Source organism: Syzygium oleosum, unplaced genomic scaffold (assembly GCF_021117445.2).
Source record: "Syzygium oleosum isolate NSW1041296 unplaced genomic scaffold, Sole_v2.1 Sole_v2.03, whole genome shotgun sequence".
NCBI classification, from domain to species: domain Eukaryota; kingdom Viridiplantae; phylum Streptophyta; class Magnoliopsida; order Myrtales; family Myrtaceae; genus Syzygium; species Syzygium oleosum.
The window spans coordinates 8,151,455-8,176,623 of record NW_026607487.1 but is presented as its reverse complement, the minus strand read 5'-3'; the positions used below and the strand labels follow the sequence as shown (position 1 = coordinate 8,176,623).

The 25,169-nt window shown below is 43.0% G+C and overlaps 2 protein-coding genes across 4 annotated transcripts; both read left to right on the top strand.

The window, feature by feature from the left end:
• The first annotated feature begins 14,642 nt into the window (after positions 1-14,642).
• Positions 14,643-21,424, top strand: LOC115679098 (transcription factor LHW-like). 3 transcript variants are annotated; one of them, XM_030602654.2, is made up of 10 exons: positions 14,643-15,445; positions 16,357-16,530; positions 16,623-16,704; positions 17,015-17,056; positions 17,137-17,196; positions 17,803-19,623; positions 19,716-19,817; positions 20,079-20,219; positions 20,299-20,424; positions 20,801-21,424. In XM_030602654.2, the coding sequence occupies exons 1-10, from the start codon at positions 15,351-15,353 to the stop codon at positions 20,978-20,980; spliced, it is 2,823 nt and encodes a 940-aa protein (XP_030458514.1). In that variant the 5' UTR covers positions 14,643-15,350; the 3' UTR covers positions 20,981-21,424. The 3 variants fall into 3 exon arrangements, with proteins under 3 accessions (XP_030458514.1, XP_056166291.1, XP_056166292.1); XM_056310316.1 differs by having other exon boundaries at positions 15,763-16,530; XM_056310317.1 differs by lacking the exon at positions 14,643-15,445 and adding an exon at positions 15,467-15,674 and having other exon boundaries at positions 15,763-16,530.
• Positions 21,425-22,816: 1,392 nt separating this feature from the next.
• On the top strand, positions 22,817-23,853 carry LOC115679037 (probable CCR4-associated factor 1 homolog 11). The gene has a single exon (XM_030602568.2). It carries the CDS (start codon positions 22,929-22,931, stop codon positions 23,802-23,804), a length of 876 nt encoding a protein of 291 aa, XP_030458428.1. The 5' UTR covers positions 22,817-22,928; the 3' UTR covers positions 23,805-23,853.
• Positions 23,854-25,169: the final 1,316 nt, after the last annotated feature.

Here is a 25,169-nt window from a genome sequence, read left to right as displayed (position 1 = left end):
TTTGATCTTGGAGTGGTGGGCTTTTTTTGTTTCGTCTTGTATTTATTTTCGCGTCGATACGTCGCCGTTTCGAACGCGGCGCAAGACCATCACTTCCAATTTTCATTTAGTCAATCATCTCGTGATGTTAAATAATACCTCGTGCCAAGTCTCAGTCGAAAAATATAGCCAAATAGTATTTTACATTCCGATGGATGTAATTGTTCACGGTTAGGGGTGAGCATTGGTCCATGGTTGACCCTAGACCAACCCTACACCGGCCCAATCTGATCCGTCCTGTTCTGGTTTCTAGGGGGAATAAGCTGGTCCTTGATCTTGAGATCCCTGGATCCTACACTGAACAGATTGGTCCTTGATATTGGGATTTTAGGGTTGGTTCAACTTGGACCAACCCTGTATATACTATATAATATATTATATATTTTTGTTTACTCTAAATCCTATCCTATCGCCTCTGCCTCTGTAATTTTTAATGTAGTTCTATCGGGTAAAATTATAAATTAGAAAGTAGAAACCCACTTAACCCAATCCTGATTTGACAAAAATAAAAATAAAAACCCTCTTCATCGCCTCGCTTTGTTTGCTCGCCGCTCGCCTGGGAAACCCTCTTCCTCTCGTCGCTTTGTTTGCTCGCCTCGCTGCTTGCCTCGTAGGTGTTAAATCATGTCCTCACTTTGCTCTATTTGTCATTCATTTGACTAAATAAACGTGATTTTGGTTGTTGCACGTTTGTGTCCTAGGTGATAAACGTGAGAGCTTTGACAATTACTGATTACACTCTGGTATTAGGCGAACTTGATGAATTCAGATAACATGTCAACTGAAGTGGAGGTATATTACGAGATGAGTCCGATGATAGAATCGTTCGGCCATGGATGTGAGGAAGACTTAAAAGAGTCAATCAAGATATCTACTAATGATCCTCCTCTTTGTAAGAAGCGAATAATAGATAAATCTATTGCTTGGGATAAATTTCCGAGAATCATAGATGAGAAGACAAAAAAACATGTATGGTAAAGTGCATCCATCGTTTATATTACGTATTTTAAACTTCTTATGAATTAATAATATTTCACGTGTTCATTTTTTATGTTTTTAACAAATGGAGATTTCTGTTGTTATCTTGTATTAGATTTATGTTTGATACGTGCCGGTATTTATAGTTTGGTTGTTCAATGTCGTATTGTTGATGGAAATGAAATTTGAAAAAGTATATTTGTGCTTTCAAGGAATACAAAAAAATGAAACAAAAATAATCGGTTGATCTCGAGTTAACCCTGGAACCGGACCGAATTAGTCCAGTCCTCGGTCCCAAGCTCAACAAGGTCGGTCCATGGTCCCAAAAATTGGGGACCAACACCGAGCGGGTTGATCACAGGGTTAGGTGCTGAACCAGTCCAACTCGGATCATGTTCAGCCCTAATCACGATAGCTTTCAAATAATCGATGTCTCGTTAGATATTTCACCGTCCCGCGAGAAACGTGGCGAGTTATCTATCAATTCCTTCATTTCTCTACTTAATCAGAGTCTGGAGGCTACTGTACTTACTAGAACCCATCATTCCTAATCAATTCCTATCCTGGACCTGAGCGCATCAATAGTGTTAATCTAAAATACATTATTTTAAACACGAACTTCAATCGATATTGTTTATCCTAAACTTAACCCTTATATATAAACCAACCGAGGGATACTTTTGATATATATATATATCAAAATTATTGGGCCGTGACTGTCTCCAATGCTGACATCAATGGGCCAAATGAACCAAATACATTCTGGGTTCTCGGCTCGAGCTTAGCTTTGTCCCCCGAGTCCAATTGAAAGTTGCATCTCCCCTGGACCATGTCCCTGATCTTATTTTTCTACTTTGCCAATAGCTTAAATTTTTCGATCGGACTTAACGCGCGACGTCGGATTCTGGGTCCACATTCCCGTGCACCTCGTCTCATGTTTCATTTCCTGTGCGGTCCTCCTTATTCGTCTCGTCCGATAGGAGGTTCCCGCTTTGGGTCGAATCACGGGTCTAAAATCGATTGGTTGAGAAATTTTCAGTGATCCATTAGTACATGTAAGCTCCATTTGGTTTAGCATTCCGAATGAGTTTTGGGGCTTTAAAGTTCATTGGCTAAATGCAAATGGCGTTTGGTTCGTTTTTTGCTCAACTTTGGGGGATTGTAATTGCATTTGAAAAGGTCTTTAGCTCAAGACAGGTCTGGAAATACTTTGGAAAGTAGCCTTTTCGGAATGCAAATAGACATTTTTTTCTTCCAATTTTGGCCTTCAGCAAAAGTTCTTTACAAGGTGTAGTTTTTACTTTTAAGATACACCCTACCAAATAATACTTACGGTTCGAAAACCCTTTACATTCCCTCAAAGACTTTCCCTCAAAACCGAACCAAAGGGAGGTGCAGTATAAATGGAATCTGAACAGTTAGATCCGGTGTATAGGTTCTCCCGCAGAACACATCATCATTATATGCAGTGGCCTGTGTTCGACTCCATACCATGTACCGTACTCAGTGGAGTGATATCTCGAGTGCGGATCCGAGTTACAGAAAAAGTCAACACATGAAGGGGGGGGCGAGAGCGAGGGAGAGCATCATGAACATGCACAGATGGCAGCACACTCTGCAAATGGAGACAGAAGTGCAGTGACCATCCGGTGCAGTGCGGTGCAGTGCGACTGCAATGATAGTTCAGCAGACGTGCGATGCACGGAAGGGGTCGCCCTCATTCCCTTCCTTTTGAGGGGCCTCCCCCACCTATCTCTTCCCCCCTTTCCGCCTCTCGCTTCTTTTTCCCCTCGTTTCCCTTCGTGAAAAGCCAGTCGAAATAGATTGGTCCATCCCATTCCAACACTTCCCGTTTCGAACACGTTGGCACTAGAGAATTGGAAAAGACTTGGTTCGTGAAAATCGGAGTTGCGCGATCCATCCGGCTCTCATTGGTCGCCCAACACGATTAGCCCGAGGGCCCGTCTGTGGCGACTTCTTATGCGAAAAGAATGTACTCAACTCCCATGGCAAAGATACAGATTAGAGCTTTTGCGCGACCTTACATGTCGCTGCGCATGTCCTTAAAGGTTCTGAACATTCAATATCAGATAATAGTTAAATTTCAGGAGTGAAAATAAGATCAAAAAGTCGAAACCGAAAGTTGCTAGCTGTGAAGGCCTATTTAACCGGAAAAACATGGTAGTCGCAACTCGTGGAGTCCGTGGTAAATTGGTGATGAATGTTTGAACCAAAGTAGGTTATGATTTGAAGCTACACTTTGGATGGTGATGGTTGCGGTAAAGAGACGTTGTCGGTAAGGCCTTCATAGCTTTTCTCCCATGGCCATCTCTGCATGCATGGCGAAACACAATCATACGCCATCACCTCTCCCCCTTTTTTCAACACTTGCTCGGGGATGCGATGAGATCGTAGCAAAAGAAAGAACAAGAAATCTACTTTGTGTTTGCCCACTTTTTTTTTTTTTATTAGTCCTACCGCTACTCCTACTCTACCTCTCAGCTTACGTGCAGACTTGTGCCCTGCCTCATGCAGAGCGTGGGAGTCGCAAACTACGCGTCCCCACCCTAGCCCCTTGAGAAAATGGAGAATCGAACTCCCCACCTCTCCCTTCTCAAGTGAGAACGGTGGCTACTGGAGCAATCCCCAGTGGTTTTTGTTTGCCCACTTGAAAAACAAAAAAGTAACTTAAAAATGGGCAGAAAATATATCTCTTAGGTTCCGTTCGTTTCCCGAAAAATAAGTGATCTGAAAAATATTTTTCGAAAAATAATCATTTACAAAAATAAATGAATGGAAATTTTTTTCATCACCCACGAAAATAATTAGGCATAGATTTGTTATCGATGATGAAAACATTTTCCGTCGACTAATTTTTCTAAACGATATAAGCAGTCATTTTTCGGAAAATGCTTTCTAAATCACTTATTTTCCGCGAAACAAACACACTCTAAAAATCATACAAGATGCACATTTCACATTATCTCCAAGGGCATAATTCGATAACAAAAGCAAAAATTATAAAAGAGAAAGTAGCGGAGTGCGTGGAAAAAAAACAGTGCAAGAATTCACCCCTTTACCCCGCTAGCCATCATTTTCATGCAATGAAAGAAAAATATTAGTTGGTCCACTTTTAACGCATAGATAATGGTGTATCATTCTCTTTTCTTCTGTTTCATTTTCGCTTTGTTTTTCCCCCATCATTGGTCGGCTGTCTCAAGTCGCTAAAAATTAGAAAACGTAAAGTTATTGATAGTGAAAAATCATGTGTATATAAGAAGCATATAAATTTTGCACACACAAACTAAACTTTGACAAAATTTGATTTTGAACTATATTAGGATGTTCGATTCAAAAGCTTAAATTTATAGATAGAGGGATACTACACGCATGATATATAAATATACATATAAATCCATAGGTAATTAAGATTGAAAATTTCAACTGGCGTCGGCAAATGCTTTTGTCAGAAAAATCCAATCAATCCCAAGCACCCAAACCATTTTTCGTTTTTTGGATAAGTGCATTGGAAATTTTAGAACCTGTCACGAAAGTACAATCGACTCCTAAAACTTTCAAAAGTGCAATTAAGTCATGAAACTTATCAAATTGGTCCGACCAAATCCTTCCATTGATTAAGTTTTAAGACTCGATTACGCTTTTTGAAAGTTTTAGGACTTCCTTGCACTTTCGGAATAAATTTTAGGGCTTACGATGCACTGATTCTTTCCTTTTCCTTTTGGCTCGTACCCTTTAGAATGAAGCATGTTGCAAGATCATGCATCAAATAAAATTTGGAATATATAGCCGAAAATATCGATTACCTCAGATATGAGCAAACCACGCATATCTCTAATTTTGTCCCGACTCTCGGAACATGATAATGTAGGGCCTTTGGATTGCACGCAAAAGGAATGACCACTTGCAAATTGGAGGATGAACGTTAAAGGAAAAGAAGATAAACCCAATCAACTCAAACAACAGATTACACCATTAAGAGAGTGGTGACAATAATTATCAAAGATTTAGTCCAAACTTGCAAGAATATGTTCAGTTTCGTACATATATTATTCCCTGGTGTGATCACTTAGCCCTTTTCGTGCGTGGTTTCATGGGCTCCATGCGAATGTTTTAGATTGAATTTGATCAGGGCACTGTGCCCCTGAAACTGCACCACGAGATAAGGGTTAAGGACGGGGCATCTTTTGACGCGTTTACATGAGCTTGGATGTCATCGATCGTGCATGTCTTTATAGGTTTCGAACATTTGATATCAAATCATAGTCAGGTATCGCGAGTGGGAATGAAAGCGGGAAGTCGAAATCGAGAGCTACTCGAAACACCCGTATAGCTGGAGATTGTGAAATCAAGTCGATTCGTGGGAGGATAAGGCACACACGCGAGCACCCGACCCGATGGAGACCATGGTAATGAATCTTTCGATACAGAGCAGGTTATAATTCGAAGGTACAGTCAGATGGAGATGGTCGTGGTAAAAGAGACGTTGTCGGAAAGGGCCTTAGCTTTTTTCTCATGGGCTGTTTCTGCATGCATGGCGAAGCGCCATCATGCGCCATCGCCTACCCTTTCTTTACACTTGTTCGACCGCGATGAGAACGTAGCAAAAGAATGAACAGAAATCTAATTTCTTTTGCAACTTAAAAAGCTAAAGCCTAAAGTAATTTGAGAATAGCAGAATACATCTCTTAAGACCATACAAGATGCACATTGCACACTATCTCCAGAGCCACATAATTCAATAGAGAGAGAGAAAGGAAAAAAGTACAGTTCGTGGAAGAAAAACAGTGCAGGAGTTTACCCCTTTACCCCAGCCATCATTATGAAAACAATAATATATATATATATACTTTGGTCCACTTCCAAATCAAAGATAATGGCGTATCATTCTCTTTTCTGCAGTGTCATTTTCACTATGTTTTCTCCCCATCATTTGTCGGCTACGTCAAGTTGCGGAACCCTAGAGATCTTAAGCATATGGACGTGGAAAAACCCTATATAAAGAGCGCATATATCGCGCACACGCAAAATAGATCACGAAAGAATCCGGTTCCAATACCATATTAAAATATTCAATACAAATGCTACGCATATCTCTTTTTTTGCGCATACCCTTTAGATGGAAGCATGTTGCAAGATCATCCAAGAAAACCTCAGATACGAGCAGCCACGCATATCTCTAATTTTGTCCTGAACTGTTGGAACGTAGTAAGGTGGGGACCCTTTTGGATTACCCGAAGGAATAACCATTTTGCACATCGGATGAACATTAGAGGGGGAAAAAAAGAACAAGAAAGCTGAGGCACCAATCAACTCAAAGCACAGAAAATCACCCATTAGGATTAGCCCTGATGATAGCTAGCAAGATTTAGTCCCAACTTGCAAAGCCCTGAGCACGCGCCCTTCTTGCGGTTCGTGGGGCTCCATGCAAACACTTCGATTTGTTCGATAGTTGCACCGTGCCTCGTAGCTGTACGACGAGATAAGGGCAAGGCCAGGGCATCTTTCGAAATGCTTTACTGGCCATTAGTGGCCACATCAAAGCACATGTGATCATTTATTTCTGGGGCTGAAAATGAGAACAATGTGCTGCTATATCCATCTCTTGAAGCATTAGTTTTCCTCTATCTAAGTGTAAATTATTCGTTGTTACCGATTTGACATCAATCGAGCAATGAAATTATATTATTGCGTCTCGTGTGCGCCTTTGCACGAGCCTAATTATGCAGCTAGTAAGCATGGGGGAGGCATCACGAGTGATTATGCTTGCTCTCTCCATCCTAGCATGACTCGAAATAGGAAGCGAAGTGCGTAAGAGAAAATATGAAAGAAAAGGGATGGATGAGAAAGGAGTAGAAGAAAAGGAAGTTAAGGACATCTCTTTATCATAAACCAATTACATTACATGTATAGTTGCATCATCTTTTTTTAGAGAGAGAGAGAGAGAGAGGGGGTGAAGGCGCGCAATGCGAGAAGAGGCTTGTTGGTAGCGCAATGCAATGTGGCACGAGAGGAGTCGTTGTGACCTGGTGGTTAGAGACACGACTCTAATGACCCAATCATGAATGATCAGATCGAAACGCACACGTGATCCGATGAATCGAACTACTAATAATAGTATCGATTGAATTCGAAGCGCATGCAATTCATTGTCTTTGAAATATCAAAGAAACTGACATTCCTAAGCTTTGTCGAAATGCGATCATCGTGCAGGAAAACGACCCAGCCAAAAAAAAAAACCAAAAGGATAGGAAGAAACAAAAGACTAGGAGGGACGTGTCCTAGAGACGAAGTCGTTAGCCCCTCCTAGTCAGTAGCTATCCCATAGTACAACAGCAGCGTCCATCAAGGTGTGTGGGACTGCGAGCGGCTCGTGCTCCGTGCTCCGTGCTCCGGGTCGACGCGAACGTCGGATCCAAGAGGGAGACGCCGGCACATCCGAAAACGACGCGAGGCGAGCGACCCAAGAATGACGGCAGATGTGAAATCTTGGACACATTGAGAACAGGAGCACGATCCGACCCGTCAAATCCGCCATTAACGGATCCCAAAGCTTCCCTTCCGGACCCCACGTCACTGACGACGGGACACCGACCCAATCGACGAGACCATATATCGCAATACTTTGCAATTTAAACGTGTCCGATCGATCGTCCCTCCTCTGCCTTTCCAGATTTCTTTAATGTGGGTGGGGTGGGGGGTCAACAAAGCAGTAAGAACAGGAAAGCCCGAGACCCTGTGCGTGGGTGGAGACAGGACTGATGAAGATGCAAGATCCAAATTGGATTTCGCGGGCGGGGGTGGGGGGAGAGATGACGCATCCGCCGTGGCCCGATACAGCTCGGCGGGAGTCAAGATTCTCAGGCTAGGCTTGTCCGCTTGTGCGTTACTCTCTCTCTCTCTCTCTCTCTCTCTCTCCCACTGGCCAAAGAAGAAAATCTTTTGCTTCTCTTCTTTAATTCCATCATAAGCCCTTTTCCGGTCATATAAGATTACCTCCAATAACATACATTGCATCTAATCATCATTGAAGTAGTTCGAAACTTTATACCAAATTGTTCATTCACCCGGATCGGGTTTCCGTCGCCCTATTGGCTCTTGTGCGAAAGTTTAGTGTCGAGACATGGAATACATACGCCTTTTAAGTTTTTCCTTTTCTAGTGGGAAATGGGTTTTTTCAGGTGCACATGATTATGCGATTTATTTCAAGAAATTATAAGATGAAGCCACTTTCATCTTTCTTGTTCTTTAATCTTTGTGCAAGCCGATGAGGGATTGACTTTGCTGAGCTACGTGGGTCATGGACTAATCACTTTCGATCCTCTTTTGTGCTTGTGGGTCAATGCGATCGGCTAGGGAATTTTTTTTAAGACTAATTACGGCTCGAGTATCATTGGACGGACACCCGAATCCGACGTGGCGTAGTAATTTCATATACAGGAAAAGGAACATGCCCGCCTAGAAATTCAACCAACTTTATTTCCCTTTTCCTTAAACAAATCTGTCTTCGAGGACGATCTTTCAATGGCTAACATGGGGTCAAAGGGGATTGATTTAGATTGAAAGTAAAGGGATATGATCTCCTGTAGACATGAGCATCAACATGATTAGTCTTTTCCCCCACTCTTTCTATAGCTAATTTTATTTAACAATTCAAGCATAAATTGCAAATGATTATCTTCCAAATTGCGTGGCAGCGGACTGGAGCAAACTTTTTTTTTTGCCCTAATTTGCCACGGGCACTTAAAAAAACGCTTGTTTTTATGTAAATTTACTTGCTAAAATAACTGGACTCGTCCTGTCGGAAATAAACATAATTTAGATTGTTTCGAAAGCATCGAGGTTTTTTTTTTTTATATGCCAAACAATAGAACATGTAATCTTACCAACGAGGTTTCATGAAAAGTTTTTCTGACGAAATGAAATTAGTTTCAAAGACTAAAAATGACATCCATGCTCGGATGGAAAATTATCAAAAACCGTTTCGATTCACCTATTAGCGAGTGCGCAAATCGAGAAACTTAAAGAACTTGATCACACAAACACAAGACTTAGATGATCGAGCCCCACATATCCCGAAAGTCAGAGGACTTGATTCAACAAAATAAAAGTTAGAGAACTGAATTACACAATCGCTGAATTTAAGGGACTACATCTATACCCGATCCTATAATTTACTAGGATAAACCAATTCAAGTTAATTCTAAATTTAGAGAATCATACTCGAAATTTGATCAGGATATGCTGAAATCCCATGCAAATCTTGCAAGGCATAGGATTCCGAACAAATAGCCCGAAGATGTTAGGAAAATCTAGGAAACAGAACACCAAACAAGTGGACAAAGCAATTACAATTGGCATGGAAAATGAGTTTGTGAAGAAAACAAGTTTACAATCGGTGGAATTAAATCCGGCTTTATCTGCGATGGGTGATTGACATTGTCTATATAAAGGACAACGTCAAAGATTCGATTCGATTTCGTCGAACATATCTCAACAGGTGAAGTCAACGTTCAATTAGACCACCTTTTTATTCAGCAATCGCCCATACGTGAATTCAATCAATTAGTCGCTTCACCTTAATTTCCTCCTCTGTTTCGCTTGCTCTTTTCCTATTGCAATTACGGCGATTCGGTATTAAATTTTTTAATTTAGTCAATTTAATTCTAAACATTTTAGCGACTTACCAACTTAGTTTTTTTGTCAATTTTTAACTGAAAATTGCTGACTTAGACGCAACCGTCTTACGTGGCAAGTCTGGCGTTGACTTGAATAATTTTATAATTTTTAAAATTTAAAATTTTATTTTATTTTTCTTTTCTTTATTCATATTCTTTTTCCAAGGGCCCTCGCTAACCTCGGGTGAGGGTCACCCTTGTTGGACCAGGTGAGAGTCAATTTCGTCGGCCTTGCAAGCTTTGGGCGAGCCCGAGCCGTCCCGAGCGAGCTCGGGGAGGTTGACCCTCGCCAGCCATCTCTGAGGCCCAATGACCGACGAAGGAAGAAGGAAAAAAAATATGAGAAAAGAAAAATATAAAAATTTGCAAAATGTGTCCACATCAGTTGGGAGTGAGCATAGTCCCAGTCCAATTTGAAAACCGGACCGAATTGGACGGGCTGGTTCTAGGTGATTCCCAGTTCCTAGAATTAATATTAGGCAATAATCGGTTTGGTTCCCAGCTCCGCACAAGAAACCCAACTGATCGAGCTGGACTGTTATGCCTTAATTTCCCCTTTTTTTTTGAAATTTTTTCTTCTTCCATCTAGCACCGTGACTCCCAAAGAGTCCAGAGAGCTCTCCGGGAGCCCTTAGCAACCAGCGAGTACAACCTGCTAAGTCCACATCTCTCCACGAGCCCTTAGCCCTTACCAAAGCTTGACTCCTCAAGAGTCTAGAGCAACCTATGAGCATGACTCTCCAAAGGGGTGAGCGGTTCCGGGTTCTTTACAGATTCCATATGGAACCTGAAACCTACTCTCGGGTACAGGTTCTCCATTTTTTTGAACTCAGAACCTATCCGTCGGAACCTGGAACCTACCCTGTCACAGGTTTCAGGATAGGTTCCGGGATCTAATACGTTCTTTTTTTTATTGCATTTTTAGTTAAACAAAACAAAAATGAACATAACAATTTTGAACAAGCTTGTCATTTATCAAAAAGAATACAAAAAACTAGTTTTTCTAACATTATGGTTCAAATAAATATAACTAAAATGAGAAGTCATTGCGTGAATCAATATTAGGGATAAGCAGTTCTATGTTCTGTATAGGTTCCACCCATGATAATAGGTTTCTCATTTTTTGAAACTTGGAACCTACCCTATCACAAGTTCGAGGGTCAGTTCTAGAGTCTACTTAGGTTCCACCTGTATTATTAATTGAATAATTACAGTGAATCATCGTATTTAATAGCTACCACTTATTGTTATGATCCACTAACCACAACTTATATTTAGACACACGGAAAATATGAAACATTAACAAGTCATAAAATGAAAGCTCAAACTAGTGATTACAGATCACGCACTCATCAACTAATTCCATGGAACACAGCAAAATCACAAGAAGATAGGTTCAGGTTCCACCTAAATAGAACTTGGAACCTATCCGTCGAAACAGGTTGTTCAATTTTTGGAACCTAGAATTTACCCTACATGCCTTAGAATTTAGAACCTATAGGTTCCCATTGGTTAAGTTCCCAGGTTCCAGGGTAGAATCTGGAACCGTGCTCACCCCTACCCCAAAGGGTTCAAAGCTCCTTGCGAGCTCATGCTTCGAGAGGATAAATCCCTTGTGCCTTAGCCCTGAAAAGTAAAAACTTTCGGCCAAATAATTAACCCTTTCCTTCACTGAATTTGTCTTCGACAAGGCCCTATCTTGAAGATCGGGGTTTACCCTGAGGAACGGTATGAACAAGAGGCTTGGTCAATGTTCTTGTTGTGGAAACCTGTATTTGCCCATTAATGATTTGCAAATATTAGTATTGAAAAAATCAAAAAGAAAAAAATTCTATAGTTGGTCCCGGTCCAACTTGGGAACCGAACTGGTTCCCCAGTAAACAAGGTCATTTCCTAGGTGGGGGCCGACCCACCCCGAAACCGGTCACCACTAAAATCAACCCCGGCCGTGACACATAAGACGGTCGACGTCGATATCAGTAATTTCCAGCTAAAGTTGATCGAAATGACTAAATTAGTAAATTGTCACATGATTTTGACTAAATTGATCAAATTGAAAAGGTTTAGGACTGAATTTGTACAATGCGCAATATGTTTAAGTCTGCTTTTGGTAATGTCCCCTTGCCAAGTGACCCAACAATGTTAGCTGTAATTTATCATGAAAAACAAATATTTGATGGGAGCGTCGTTTGATACCGGAATGCGTTGCGACTCCAACTCTGTTCCATAATTACGTCCATCGAGCGCTGAGAAACTGTGTCAGCAAAACGAATATTATACATCAAACTTCGAGTTCACACTCCTCTGTGGAGGAATCTTCGCCCGCTTCCCCACAAACCCAAAATAAACAAATAAATGAATAAAGACATATAAGATAAAGTAAAGAAACATTGAAAGGAACGGTCTCATGTGCCTCCAACTAGGGTTTCATCTTTTCATGTGCCCCCTTTGTTTTTTTTATTTTTTATTTTAATTCTAATGTTGCTGGAGTGGCAGACGCTCATCAGACTACATTAATAACGAATTTCTTAATTTATAAATTTTCCAGCTACCAAAAATAGAACTAATGATTAGAGAAGAAATTGAATTGGGTGGCTTATTTATATATATTTAAGTAAAGACGCATTGTATGGAATCATAGGATCTGAACCCCCTAAGAGAATTTTGGAACCTATAGAATACATTATCTAGTAATACAGAGACGAGGAATGAACAGTATCTGGAATATGAGCCAACACGATAAAGCACAAGAAGAGAATGAAACCATGTACGCAGATAAAGAATTCGAGGAACAACTTACCAAAACAGCAAAAAAAGTGTTGGTGGACAGTCTGAACTGAATCGTTGTCTCCAGAGTTAGATATTCTAATATTATCCAACAAAAATATTTTCATATAGAGTAAAAAGCCACAAAAAATCATAAATTATGCTAATGATAATATATTTATCTTGAACATTTCTATTTATGTTATGTCGAAAATCCCAAACTTATACTTGCTTGACTTATTTACCATCCGTCAAAGTTCTGTCGATGCAAATCGTTAAAAACTTGCCTACATTGACACTATAAGTAAATGATATCTTGACGGACGGTAATCGTGCCACATGGATACAAATTTGGGGTTTTTTAAATCACAAAAATTTTTTTAGGGTAAATATGTCACAGCGGGCATAATTTGATTTTGATGTCGCAAAAAAAATTCAAGGTAAATTTATACGGTGGACATAATTTGTGACTTTTTGTGACTATTTTCGTTTCTTATATACATTTGTTCCGTGTGAAGAAGGACAAAAAAGGATAGATTGCCACTCCCGTGTGCATTGAAAATATGGTAAGTCTTTAGGGAGCTACCCCTCCCTATAGATACTTCCCCCTACCCTATGCTCTAACTTAGAAGCATGTGTCCTGAAATTTTGCTTTTGTTCACACATTGATAGGACGATGCGAGATATATTAAGACTCAAGACTGTTTTATCAAATTGGTCGTACTAAGCTGGTGACGTGGCGTGATCTTATTGGGCGATGATAGATGCCTGCTCAAGGGAGATTAGTCTTATCTTAATACACTTTGATTATTGAAATCACCGAAATGCCAAGCGCGACATGCCTTCGAGCTCAAGGGAGCGTATATAATATTTGGCTGCTCCGGTATTGAAAGGGGGTTGCTAAAAGAATGTTTATCCTTTGCTCGTTTAAAAATAAAATATAATAGAGGAAAACAAAATAAAATAAAATGACGAAAAAAAACACACAAAAAAAATAAATTCTATGGCCTTTCCCTTTATGTTGTAGCAAAGTCTAGGCTTCGTTTTTTGCCCTTTCAGATGGGGCAACAATTTATCAATTGATCGTTTGATGTTCCTTTCCCGTGGTCTCTTTTGCGGGTTCAAGCTGTTCGAGGATACAAAAACTATATATTTACAGACACACATCAAAAGTCCCTTCATGTGGCCAACAAGCATTACTATAGGTACAAAAATATGATTCCTAAACTTTGGGCCTAACGTACGATGTCGTATTTGAATTTTTCATTTGTGCAATATCGGTCCTTGAACTCTGTTCGATGTACAATATCCTTCCCAAGCTTTTAATTTGTTTAATGTGGTATTTGAATTATTGGTAAATATTCAATGATGCTTTCAGAATGTATGAAGATGTTTAAAAGTTCAGGAAAAGTTCCCGGAACGACGTCACACATCGGACCAAAGTTCACGAACCATCCATGTCATTTTCCCCTGTTTTTTCACGGGATCAAAGAGCCATCTTTTGTATGCGCCAAGGAGCTATTGATCTTAGTGCGGTGGCATTATTAAGAAAAGCAACAGGCCACTAGAGGGACAATGAGAGAGAGAGAGACTAAATACACTTAACAGACGGGTAAAGAGCCAATCTTAACGAGTCAACTGTGACCCCCTTCTTCTGAGGAATAAGAGTCTTGATTACATTTTAAGAGAATAAACAAAAAATTAAAGTGTCTGAGCCGTAGCATTTGAACTGCGCGTGGCACCGCGGTGAATACCCCCGGAAAAGGAGAGGCCAATCATCAATGGCTCGTCGTCAACGACGGCAGCACCACCAACCCACAACACTATCGAAGTCGTCATCATCATCAGCGGCGGACGGACCAACGCCGCTCGCACACCTCGCCCGCACCCGAACGACCCGATCCGCAACCGACAAAACGGGCGGATCAACGAAAAAATTCAAAAACAAAAAAGAAAACGAAAAATTCGAAAAAAAAAAAGAAGGGGAATTAGGAGGGCGCCCACACACAGCTTTCACTTTCACACTCGAACCAGTGGCCGGCCAGTGGCACCCCCCGCAATTTCCACCCCAAAGCTCGGGGCTCTTTCGTCTTTTCGTCCCCCCCCGGGCCCCCACCTCCCTCGCTCCCTCGTTAAATATGGCGCACTTTAGCACGGGGAACACTTCACACTCCCGAACACACACACACACAGACGCAGTGATTGCGAGAGAGTGAAGTATAGCCAAGCTTGCCTTTGTGTTCATCTTCTTCGCCGCCGTCGCCGCCGCCGCCGCCGTCTCGTGCTCTTCTCTTTGCACGCCGCGCTCCCTGACCTCGCCCTCTGCTCGCCGGGCATTCCCGCGCGCGCATCTCTCTCTGCGCTCGAGCTCCGTCGTTCTCTCGGGAGGGGGCCGGAAATGGTGCCGATCGAGGACGTGTGCGGCTTCCAAGCCTTCGGCTTCGTGTAGAGCCCTTCGACCCGAGCGCCTCTCTCCCTCGAGTTGTCGGCGCTCTCTCTCTCTGTCTGTCTCTCTCTCTCTCTCGCTCGCCAGTTTCTTTCTCCCCCTCCGAGAGCTTCGCCGGCGCGGCTTATGGCTTTCCGGGGACCGACCGCCGTGAACCTGGATCCCGAGCGGAAGAGTAGCGGCGGATTGAGGACGAAGCAGGCCGGAAGAGGATCGTGTCGCGGGAGTTAGGCCCTGCAGCGAGCTGCGTGTCCCCCCCTTCGCGGAAATGCGCAGTGGCCAGCGCGGATAGTTCGTTCGTGTTTTTTCCCCCTTCCTCTTTTGCCCTAATTGCCGGTGCATGGTTTGTGGATTTGTCGAGTTTGTGTTATTGCGAGTTTCTCCAGTTTGGGAGGTTTTTCGTGTTTTTGGGGGGGCTCGAGGCCATGGGCTACCTGCTGAAAGAGGCTCTGAAGACCCTGTGCGGTGTGAATCAGTGGTCGTACGCCGTGTTTTGGAAGATCGGCCGCCAAAATCCCAAGTGAGTTCGTTGTTATGGAAATTCTCCTGTTCCTTCTCTTGTTTGTCTTGTGAGAAAGCAGAGGAAAAGCCAAACACCACTCGAAAACCTGTTACCGTAATTAATGCGATAACTAGGTGGAATGGTTTTCTGCTTGTTTAAGAAGAAATCCTCATAGACTTTGAAATGTTGCCCTTTTTGTGTTCTTAGCTGAAGTAGGCTCTTTTGTGCGACATGTGGTTTTTCTTCGGTGAGTTTTGTCCAGAGCCTTGTTTGTTCGCCATTGATGTTTGTTTTGTATTGTTTTGATGTTCTTCTTGCTATGTTGATTATTTCAGTTCATTTCTTCTTTGCGGCCCTGGCCAAACTAGTCTCTCCGCCCTCTGCTCGGCAACGCAGTTCCCCTGCTCGCATTCGGTTAGAGATGAATTAACTCAAAGAAGCGAGAACGGCGTTGAAAAGCATTAGAAAAATGGCAGCTTGTGATGTTTGGCAAGAACTACTTTTGGTTATTCGAGTCTCTAAATGTTTCTCACTGGATGACTCTTGTACTGTCCCTTCCCTCTGCCCAGATACATATCTTGCCAATCCATGTCGGATTTTCAATGTTAGCTCAAACTTATCTACCTTCTTACGACTTGCTGTACCTGGAGAGCAACCTTAACGTGATATTTGGCTTCTTCCTTCGTCTCTGCTGCTGCTAAGAGAAATGAAGCGAAGTTCGAGTCGATTGTCCTTTCCTTTTCCAATCCTTGTTGACATATGAACGGTCTATAATCCCTTCAGCCGAACCTTCCCCACGCTGCTCTCCACTTTGCACAGAACTCGATGTTTGCCTCTTTTAGCAAAAGGCGGTGGTCTCTAGTTGTAGCCTTAAGTTTTGGAGCTCTTTGTTGTCATCCATGATGAAATACATAATGTTGCCATGGCAGGCTGTTGATTTGGGAAGAATGTTACTACGAGCCCATGACATTTTCTCTTCCTCCCCAAGTTTCTGGATCTGATCCTTCTGAAGCGCCAACTGGAGGTTGGGAAGCTAAAGATAGAGTTCAAATGCTCATCGAAAGAATGATGACCAAAGCTCAAATTAGTGTTGTTGGTGAAGGGTACACAACTCTTTTTTTCTTCCTTTCTGTTTGCCCTTTTTAATTTTGAGTAGCCTATTGCATGAAATGCAATTCCTTTTCTCTTGCTTCAGAATAATTGGCCGGGCTGCATTCACAGGAGATCATGAATGGATTGTTTCAATGAGTTACAGTGGACATGCCCATCCACCCGAGGTATGTTTTCCATCTTTGCAGGGGCTCAAACATATTCCAGTGTGTCCACGAAGTCTTAGCTATATATTCTCTGGTTTAATTTGTAAAACCACTTGAAGAGGGGAATCCGGGTTCTTATGGTTCTTCAGCTTTGCATAAATTGGTCTCAAAATAGGACGAGTGAAAATATTATTAAGATGAAATGTAGGTTCTTATAATTCTCATCTCTTCAGTAGTTAGGCTTGAGGGGCAAAGTAATGTCAGTTTTGATAGTGCTGATTGACATTTGAGCCTTTTTTATCTGATCTGTTGTTTGTATTCACGCTTTTAGGTTGTAAATGAGGTCCATCACCAATTCTCTGCTGGCATACAGGTTTCCAACATCCTCATTTGTTTGCCTTCATTTGTATCTGATGCTCTTGTTTCATGTGATTGATCCCACGGTTTTTGCAGACAGTTGCAGTTATTCCTGTTCCTTTTCATGGTGTTGTGCAACTTGGCTCTTCGGTAGCTGTAAGTGATTCCTTTTCAGATTATCTAATCTTGGTGGAATGTCAGAAGTATAGTTAAAGTTAGTCTCTTTGCCAGTTAAAGTTGGACTTACATGATAATACGTATGATGCAAGTGTGTTTTGCTAGTACTTTTCCTTTCTTAGTCAAAGCGTATTTCAACCACTTCATTTGAAAGATTTTGATGTGCAAGCGCTTCAAACCATGTCCATCCTCTGTCTCACTTTTATTCTCTGGCTAATTTTGCGTTGGGAACTTGTAGTTTTAGTATGGATTCCTGAATGCACTCACGTTGAGAAATGGATATACCTTTCTTGGTGGGATCTTGCATGTGTTCACTAAAAATCCCAGCCATGTGACCATAGAGAGCACATTCGGCGAGAAGAGTTCTATATTGGTGTTGCTTCGCATGCAGTTTGCATCATAATTCATTGTGCTTTATAGCATTAGTTAGATTCTAATGAAAAAATCTTAACAAATATGCATTATGATCAGCTTAGGTTTTATTGGATATGCAAAGCATCAGCTTGAGCATCTTTTGTTTGTCTTACAGCTAAAGTACTGTATTTTGTAATGTATTGATGTAACTTCTTGTCCCTGCTGCTGCAGATCATGGAGCACATGGGGTTTGTAAATGATGTAAAGAGCTTGATCCTGCAAGTGGCCTGCATCCCTGGTGCTCTATTTTCTACGAGTTCTGCTGGAAAAGCTGGGATGTTAGGCTATCCTGGAACCATCACTTGCTTTCCTCCTGGAAATTGTCAAGTGATTGGCTCGGAATCTGTGATGACTAGCAGCTGCAAAGATACGAGCAACTCTTCTCGCACTTCAGGGCTTGTTGGACGATCTTCCCCACTAATTACTAACACAGTGGATAATCTGAAGACTGCTGCATCTACATCACTTACACTTGAAAAAGCCCCATCTCTAGCTGAATTCTATAGTCACCCCTCCAAACCTAGTCGTGCATCGCTCATGAAGACCAGCCTTTCTCCCAGTGGCGAAGTAGATTCGAGGCTAGTCAGAGCTGAAGTTATTCCTGCGAATCTTGATGTGTGGCTGAACCAGCATGCTGTTGCATGCAATTTGGGGAATGAAAATAGAGGTCAAACTGCTCTTGGTCCAACAAATGGTACATGCAGCATCTTTGAGCCTATCAAAAAGAAGATATCAGCAGGTGTTGTGCCTGAGAAACCTGATAATAAATGGACCAGTTTTTTAAATAGCACTGTCACCGCTCAACCTGGAAGAAATGGATGTTCAATCGTTGACCCGTGCAAAACCTCTGATGCCACTCAGTTACTTCAAAATGCTAAGCTGCTGCATGAAGTAACTCATCCTCCTAGATCAATATCTGTTTCGTGCTCTCTTTCTGAATCTGTCTCTACGAATCTGGTTGGAAATGCATCATTTCACGATGGTGATTTCACTAAATTAGAGGGCATTCCACTATTTAATTTGTCAGAACAATTGCTTTCTGGAGCCTCTGATCAGAGAAATCATCTAATGAGCACGAAGCATGCTCAGACTGAATTGCCTTCTAAGAAACAGAGGATGGTTGATGATTTTTCCCAACTAGTCATGCCACCAAACTATTCAAATATATCTTTGATTGAGCAGAAGCCTGAGTGGGCTCATGCTTCCGAGAAGCTTGAGGGTGCAAGTAAAAAGGTGATTTCCACATGTAACACGTATGAAAATGCGTCTGTCCAACAATTAGTAAGGAATGATCTTTTTGATATTTTGGGAGCAGACATGACAATTGATATTATTGATGGTAACTTAGAAAGTTTGCTGACTGATGGGCCCTATTTTGATGCACATAAGTCAGGTGCAGAAGCTTCATCTGTTGTGAACATGCCGGAAGCAGAGACAGATTTAGGTTCACTTAGTGAAGGTGTCTCAGAAAGTGGGATCTTCTCCATGACAGCCGTTGATAATCTTTTAGATGCTGTTGTTTCTGGGACTCGCCCTACTTCAAAGCCGAGCTCTGATGACAATGTTTCCTGTAAGACATCAGCGACAAGAATCAGTAGCTCTTCTGTTCCCAGTAGTTCTTTCTTGAATAACAATTTCAATATGCTAAATAAAGAGCACAAGGACTCCCGTGGCATTCAGAAGTCCCTTGTAAAAGCTGGAGTGTCTGATTCTGGTTCTTTAATGTCTGGCTGTAGCAAGAACGGAGCGGGGACGTGCTCCTTGAGTAACTCCTTTTATGGATCACATATTAGTTCTTGGGTTGACCAAGGTCACAGTATAAAACACGATAATAATGTTTCAACTGGGTATTCCAAAAGGCAGGATGGGATGATCAAATCAAATAGGAAGAGGCTAAAACCTGGCGAAAATCCAAGACCAAGGCCAAAAGACCGGCAGATGATCCAAGATCGGGTGAAAGAGCTGCGTGAAATTGTGCCGAATGGAGCAAAAGTAATTTCCTTTGTTCTATCATCTCATTTGCCATCTTTGCTAATAACCAAATATTGATGACTTGTTTTTCTTTTCCCTCTTGCATTCAACAGTGTAGCATTGATGCGCTGTTAGAACGAACTATCAAGCATATGTTGTTCTTGCAAAGTGTTTCAAAGCATGCCGACAAGCTAAAACAGATTGGGGGATCCAAAGTATTAACTCTCTCTCTCTCTCTCTCTCTCTAATACTTATGCTCGCAAGATCATCCATATACATTTCTAAAGAACAAAGTTTAGCTGAAGTTCACTCAGTAAAAGCTTGTGTTGCCATGCTTATGATTGGAGTTACACGAACAAGAAACGCTAAAATTCTGAGCAAGATTAAGTCTTCTGTTGCTAGTTTTATCAGGTGGCATTCGATATCTCACACAATAGAATTGTGAAAGTGACTTTGGTTCTTCTCTTATCTTTTAGATCATCAATGAGGAAGGTAGATTTCTCTTGAAAGACAATTTTGAGCGAGGAGCGACTTGGGCGTACGAAATTGGTTCACAGTCAATGGTCCACCCCATCATAGTCGAGGACCTGAATCCACCCCGTCAAATGATTGTGGAGGTAGATGTCATGTCATGCACATTAAGCTCAATCTTGGATAGTCCATCCATCTTTATTGAATCTGTATTTCTTGTCACAGATGCTTTGTGAGGAGCGAGGTTTCTTTTTAGAAATAGCTGATATGATAAGAGGATTAGGATTGACCATCTTGAAGGGTGTGATGGAAACTCGCAATGAAAGGATCTGGACTCGTTTCGCTGTAGAGGTAAGCATCTGAGAGATCTTTGCATCTTTTTCATTGGCAATAGATTGAGCCTGGAATTTTGATTTTTAAGATAGTCGCTAGCTCATACTTGAGTATTTCAGATGGTGTTCTTGTGGCTCTTGAGTACTTGTATTAATATTGGGCCAAAGAAAAAACAACAGGTTGGATTAACATCCCCTTGGCAGATCTTGAAAATCAAATGAAACATAGCAAAGAAAGAACAAAAATCAAACCAACCATTCTTCTATACTTCGGTTTCAAGCAGTGGGGTCTCCTCTGTGTCAGGCACATGCTCAAGTGCGCAGGCTCCTGTGTCCCCGTGCGCGTGAGGGAAATTATGCTAGATATAGTGACATTTGTTTTCAATTTTATACAGGCTGACAGGGATGTTACGAGGGTGGAGATATTTATGTCACTAGTACGCCTTCTCGAGGAAACCATGGAGAGCAGTCCATCGGCCGCTAATGCCATTGATGGTAAAACTCCGATGGTGTGCCATCCCCTCACTCAAGCAACCTCTATACCTGTGACAGGCGGTCACAATGTTTTGCAGTGAAAGCCTTGCCTTGCTTGCAGTTTGCCTCCTCCTGGATATGTCGAGAGCGAGTCTCTTACTATGGCTTGCTATGACTGACATCTACTCCAGTCTCGAACCATCAAGTGTTTCCGACCTTGATGAGCTCACGCTGCTCTCAAATCCATAAGTTAACACGCTGCATCTTAGGGTTAAAATGCAGCATGTTAACTTTTGGACTACTGTCCGACCCAAGAAAAACTTTGCGGACGACTGAGGGTCATCCCTTCGGAGAATCCGTTTCGTGATAACAGGAGCTCTGTTGGGAGCGATGATGATATGCAAATTAGCCTAGATAAGAGCCCCTGCGAGTTCTCGTCCTAAACCAGTTGATTTGTGGCAGGGTTTGAGGAATCAAAGAGTCGTGTTCTGAGATGTATAGAGAACGTGTACTGTGGCTGGTCAATGTGTGTTTCTTCCTTGTCATGACGCTGCTCCTTTAGATTAGCGCGACGACCGACCCATTCCAAGTCAAATGAGGCACACGAGACCCGTGTCCAAATGAAAGAATGAAATTGGCTCGTATCATAATAGTAAAAGAATTAAAGTCCTTCCGACCAAAAAAAATAAAATAATGAAAGTCCCGTACTTTAGCACGAGGATCATCGCTCGGTTGACCAGCCAACCTTCTTCGAGCGAGCTTCCATAAGTTAATCATAGACCCATATATTAATCCATCCACAGCGACACGACATTGACGTGCTTCAATAGGCGGCTGCGCTCGATACCGACGAAGTTTCCTGTGGAGATTCCTCCTTCCTGCATTCCTTCCTTCCGAATTCTTGTCTTCGGTTCCCCCCCCTGAACGAGATCCCGGAATTCGTTTCGCATTCGTACGTCCTCGTCCTCGTCGCGATTCTCGTTTGGTAGAAAATTAGAATTCCCACTTGCGGGTATGAATCCTATCTGAGGTATAATCCTCGCGTCATAATCTTTTTGCCCCATCGATTTCTGTGTCTCCTGCGGACAAAGGATGGTCACTTGCCGTGAAAATCAATCATTAAAAGCTCCTTGTCCACATCTTGGCCGGGCTAAGCTGGCGATAAGCATATTTCTTCTCTTCACGCACAAGAATAGGCTGTCGCTTGAACAGGATTCTTTTCCTAATAAAGAGCTGTTCTTATTGTGGGTATAGCATATCTCGACTTGCCATGTCGGGATAGATTGCCGCTTTAACACATGGGCGAAACACTGGCTTCATTGAATCTCCACCATCATTAACTACAGAATCCTGCACCCTCTTTAAAGAGTAACAAATATAGTCCGTACGATTTGTATTTCGACGTACCAAAAAGGGAAATTGCCCTTGTAATTCTGGCGCAGCCCCCCTTTCCAATTAAGAAGAGTCACATGCACATTCCAAAAACGAAGAGCGCGAAGCACAAATTCCAGATTGGTTTTTTTCCATGTAAAAAACGAGAGGCTCCGGTCACCGCAGAAGGAGCGAAGCTTTGCCGAGATTCGCCTCTCGAAGCACAAAAATCATGAGAAAAAACAAACACATGATGCCCCCTTCTTAAATCGCGTGTGAATTGACAGGGTAGGTGGGTGGGGCCTCCACGATTCATGAAGTTTGTGAGAAAGATTAGGCAGACCGAGTCTTTGCTTTTGCCTTCATGCACTACTCCAACTCCAAATCGCTCACTCTTCTCTCTCAGAGTCAAAAAGCAGAACGCGTCCAACTTTGACTTGACCCGTCTCTCGCCTCTTCCCTCTCTCTTTCGGACACTCGTTCCACACACTGTCTCCCCTCTCCCCCTCTTTCCCTATAAAACCCACCTCCTCGCCTCCACTCCAGAACCCAAAAAAAAGCAGAAAAGGAAAAACCCCCAAAAAAAAAAAAAAAAAAAGAAAACTGCAGAGGACTTCGCCGTCTTCTTCTTCTCCTTCGCTCCGATCAATCGAAATCATCTGCTCTCCGATCTTCACGATGTTCCCGAGACCCAAGGTCGACCCGTCCTCCGGACCCGTCGTGATCCGCGAGGTCTGGGCCCACAACCTCGACTCCGAGTTCGACCTCATCCGCGACGTCATCGACACCCACCCCTTCATCGCCATGGACACCGAGTTCCCCGGCGTCGTCTTCCGCCCACCGCCGCCCTCCCCCCACGGCTGCGGCGGCGGCGGCGGCGGAGGGGGTTACCGCCGCCTCCGCCCCTCCGACCACTACCGCCTCCTCAAGTCCAACGTCGACGCCCTCAGCCTCATCCAGGTCGGCCTCACCTTCTCCGACTCCGAGGGCAACCTCCCGGACCTCGGCTCCTCCGGCGCCCGCCGCTACATCTGGGAGTTCAACTTCCGGGACTTCGACGTGGCCCGCGACGCCCACGCCCCGGACTCGATCGAGCTCCTCCGCCGCCAGGGGATCGACTTCGAGCGGAACCGGGAGGAGGGGGTCGACTCGGCCCGGTTCGCGGAGCTGATGATGTCGTCCGGCCTGCTGTGCAACGAGTCGGTGAGCTGGGTCACGTTCCACAGCGCCTACGACTTCGGGTACCTGGTCAAGATCCTGACCCGGCGGGGCCTGCCGGACCGGCTCGGCGAGTTCCTGGGCGTCCTCCGGGCCTTCTTCGGGAGCCGGGTGTACGACGTGAAGCACATGACCCGCTTCTGCAACAGCCTCTACGGGGGGCTCGACCGGGTCGCCAGGGCGCTGGAGGTGGACCGGGCGGTCGGGAAGTGCCACCAGGCCGGCTCCGACAGCCTGCTGACGTGGCACGCGTTCCGGAAGATGTGGGACGTGTACTTCGTGCGGGACGGTCCGGAGAAGCACGCCGGCGTCTTGTACGGGCTTGAGGCTTATTAATGACGAATGGACCGTAATTAAATGAATAAAAAAAATTCGTTTATTATTATTATTACTTTTTCTTGCTGATGAAATTCTTCTTCGTGGGTCCCTTGCAAATTGGGTTCTTAATTCGTGTGGTCCACGACGACCAGGAATTATAAGCCAAATCCAAATCCATTCCCGAGTCCGCACTCCTCTTTTGAATCAAGAATTCAATGCATCACTCGTGGCATTGACAAGTACCCGAACCGTTACTCGTTTTACGATCGAGCACCTAATTTTTATTTTTTGTTTTTTGTTTAGTGATGCACCTCGACTTTTCAAATGTGAGTCGATCCGAAGCTTTCCGTTAGAACTTGTTGACACCTGAAATTAATAAGGGTTGTCGACGCTTAGGATAGATTACTAAAACGACAAGAGATGACGTCACCTATACTAAGATGATTCATGTAAGACAGCTGGTATGTACTGGCAGTCATGAGCGGGAGATTTAAAATTCAGATGAATGGGGATCAAAAGTGTTGAAGGTATTTTCATCGAAAACGTCGACAAGGAGAAGAACGAATGTCAAGCTAGGAAGAATTCGATGAAGGCCTTCGCTCCAGAAAAGTAGGTGTCAAATCAGGAAAAAACTGGACTAAAGTGCCAAAGGTATTTTTTCATCAAAGATATCGATGAAAAGGATGATGGGTGTCAAGCCAGAAAAGCTCGACGAAGGTCCCTATTTCCAGAGGACAGGTGTCAGATGTAGAAAAGCTCAATGATGGTTGCTATTCTAGAGGACAGGTGTCAAACGGAGAAAAAACTCGATGACGGTTATCATCCCGAGAGACAGGTGTCAAACGGAGAAAAAGCTCAATGACAGTTATCATCCCGAGAGATAGGTGTTAAACGGAGAAAAGGCTCGATGACGGTTATCATCCCGAGAGATAGGTGTCAAATAGAGAAAAGCTCGATAATGGTTATCGTCCCGAAGGACAAGTGTCAAACGGAGAAAAGTTCGATAACGGTTACCATACCAAAGGACGTGTGACAAATAAAGAAAAGTTCGATGACGGTTGTCGCCTTAGAGAACTAGTGGGCTCGATGACGGTTGTCGTTCTAGAGAACAAATGGGCTCGAAGACGGTTGTCGAGAACAAATGGGCTCGATGACGGTTATCATTTCAAAAGATGAAAGGGGTTCGGTGACAGTTATCATACTAAGGACAGATGTCAGCACAGGGAAGAGCGGTTATCACTTCATACAAAAGATAAAAATCGATAACAGTTGATAAACATGTGTCATTAAATGAACGGTGAAGATGAAATCAACGATAGATATCGGATACAACACCAAGAACGGTTACCAAGTCTGTGTTATAAATAGCGTCTGATTATCAAC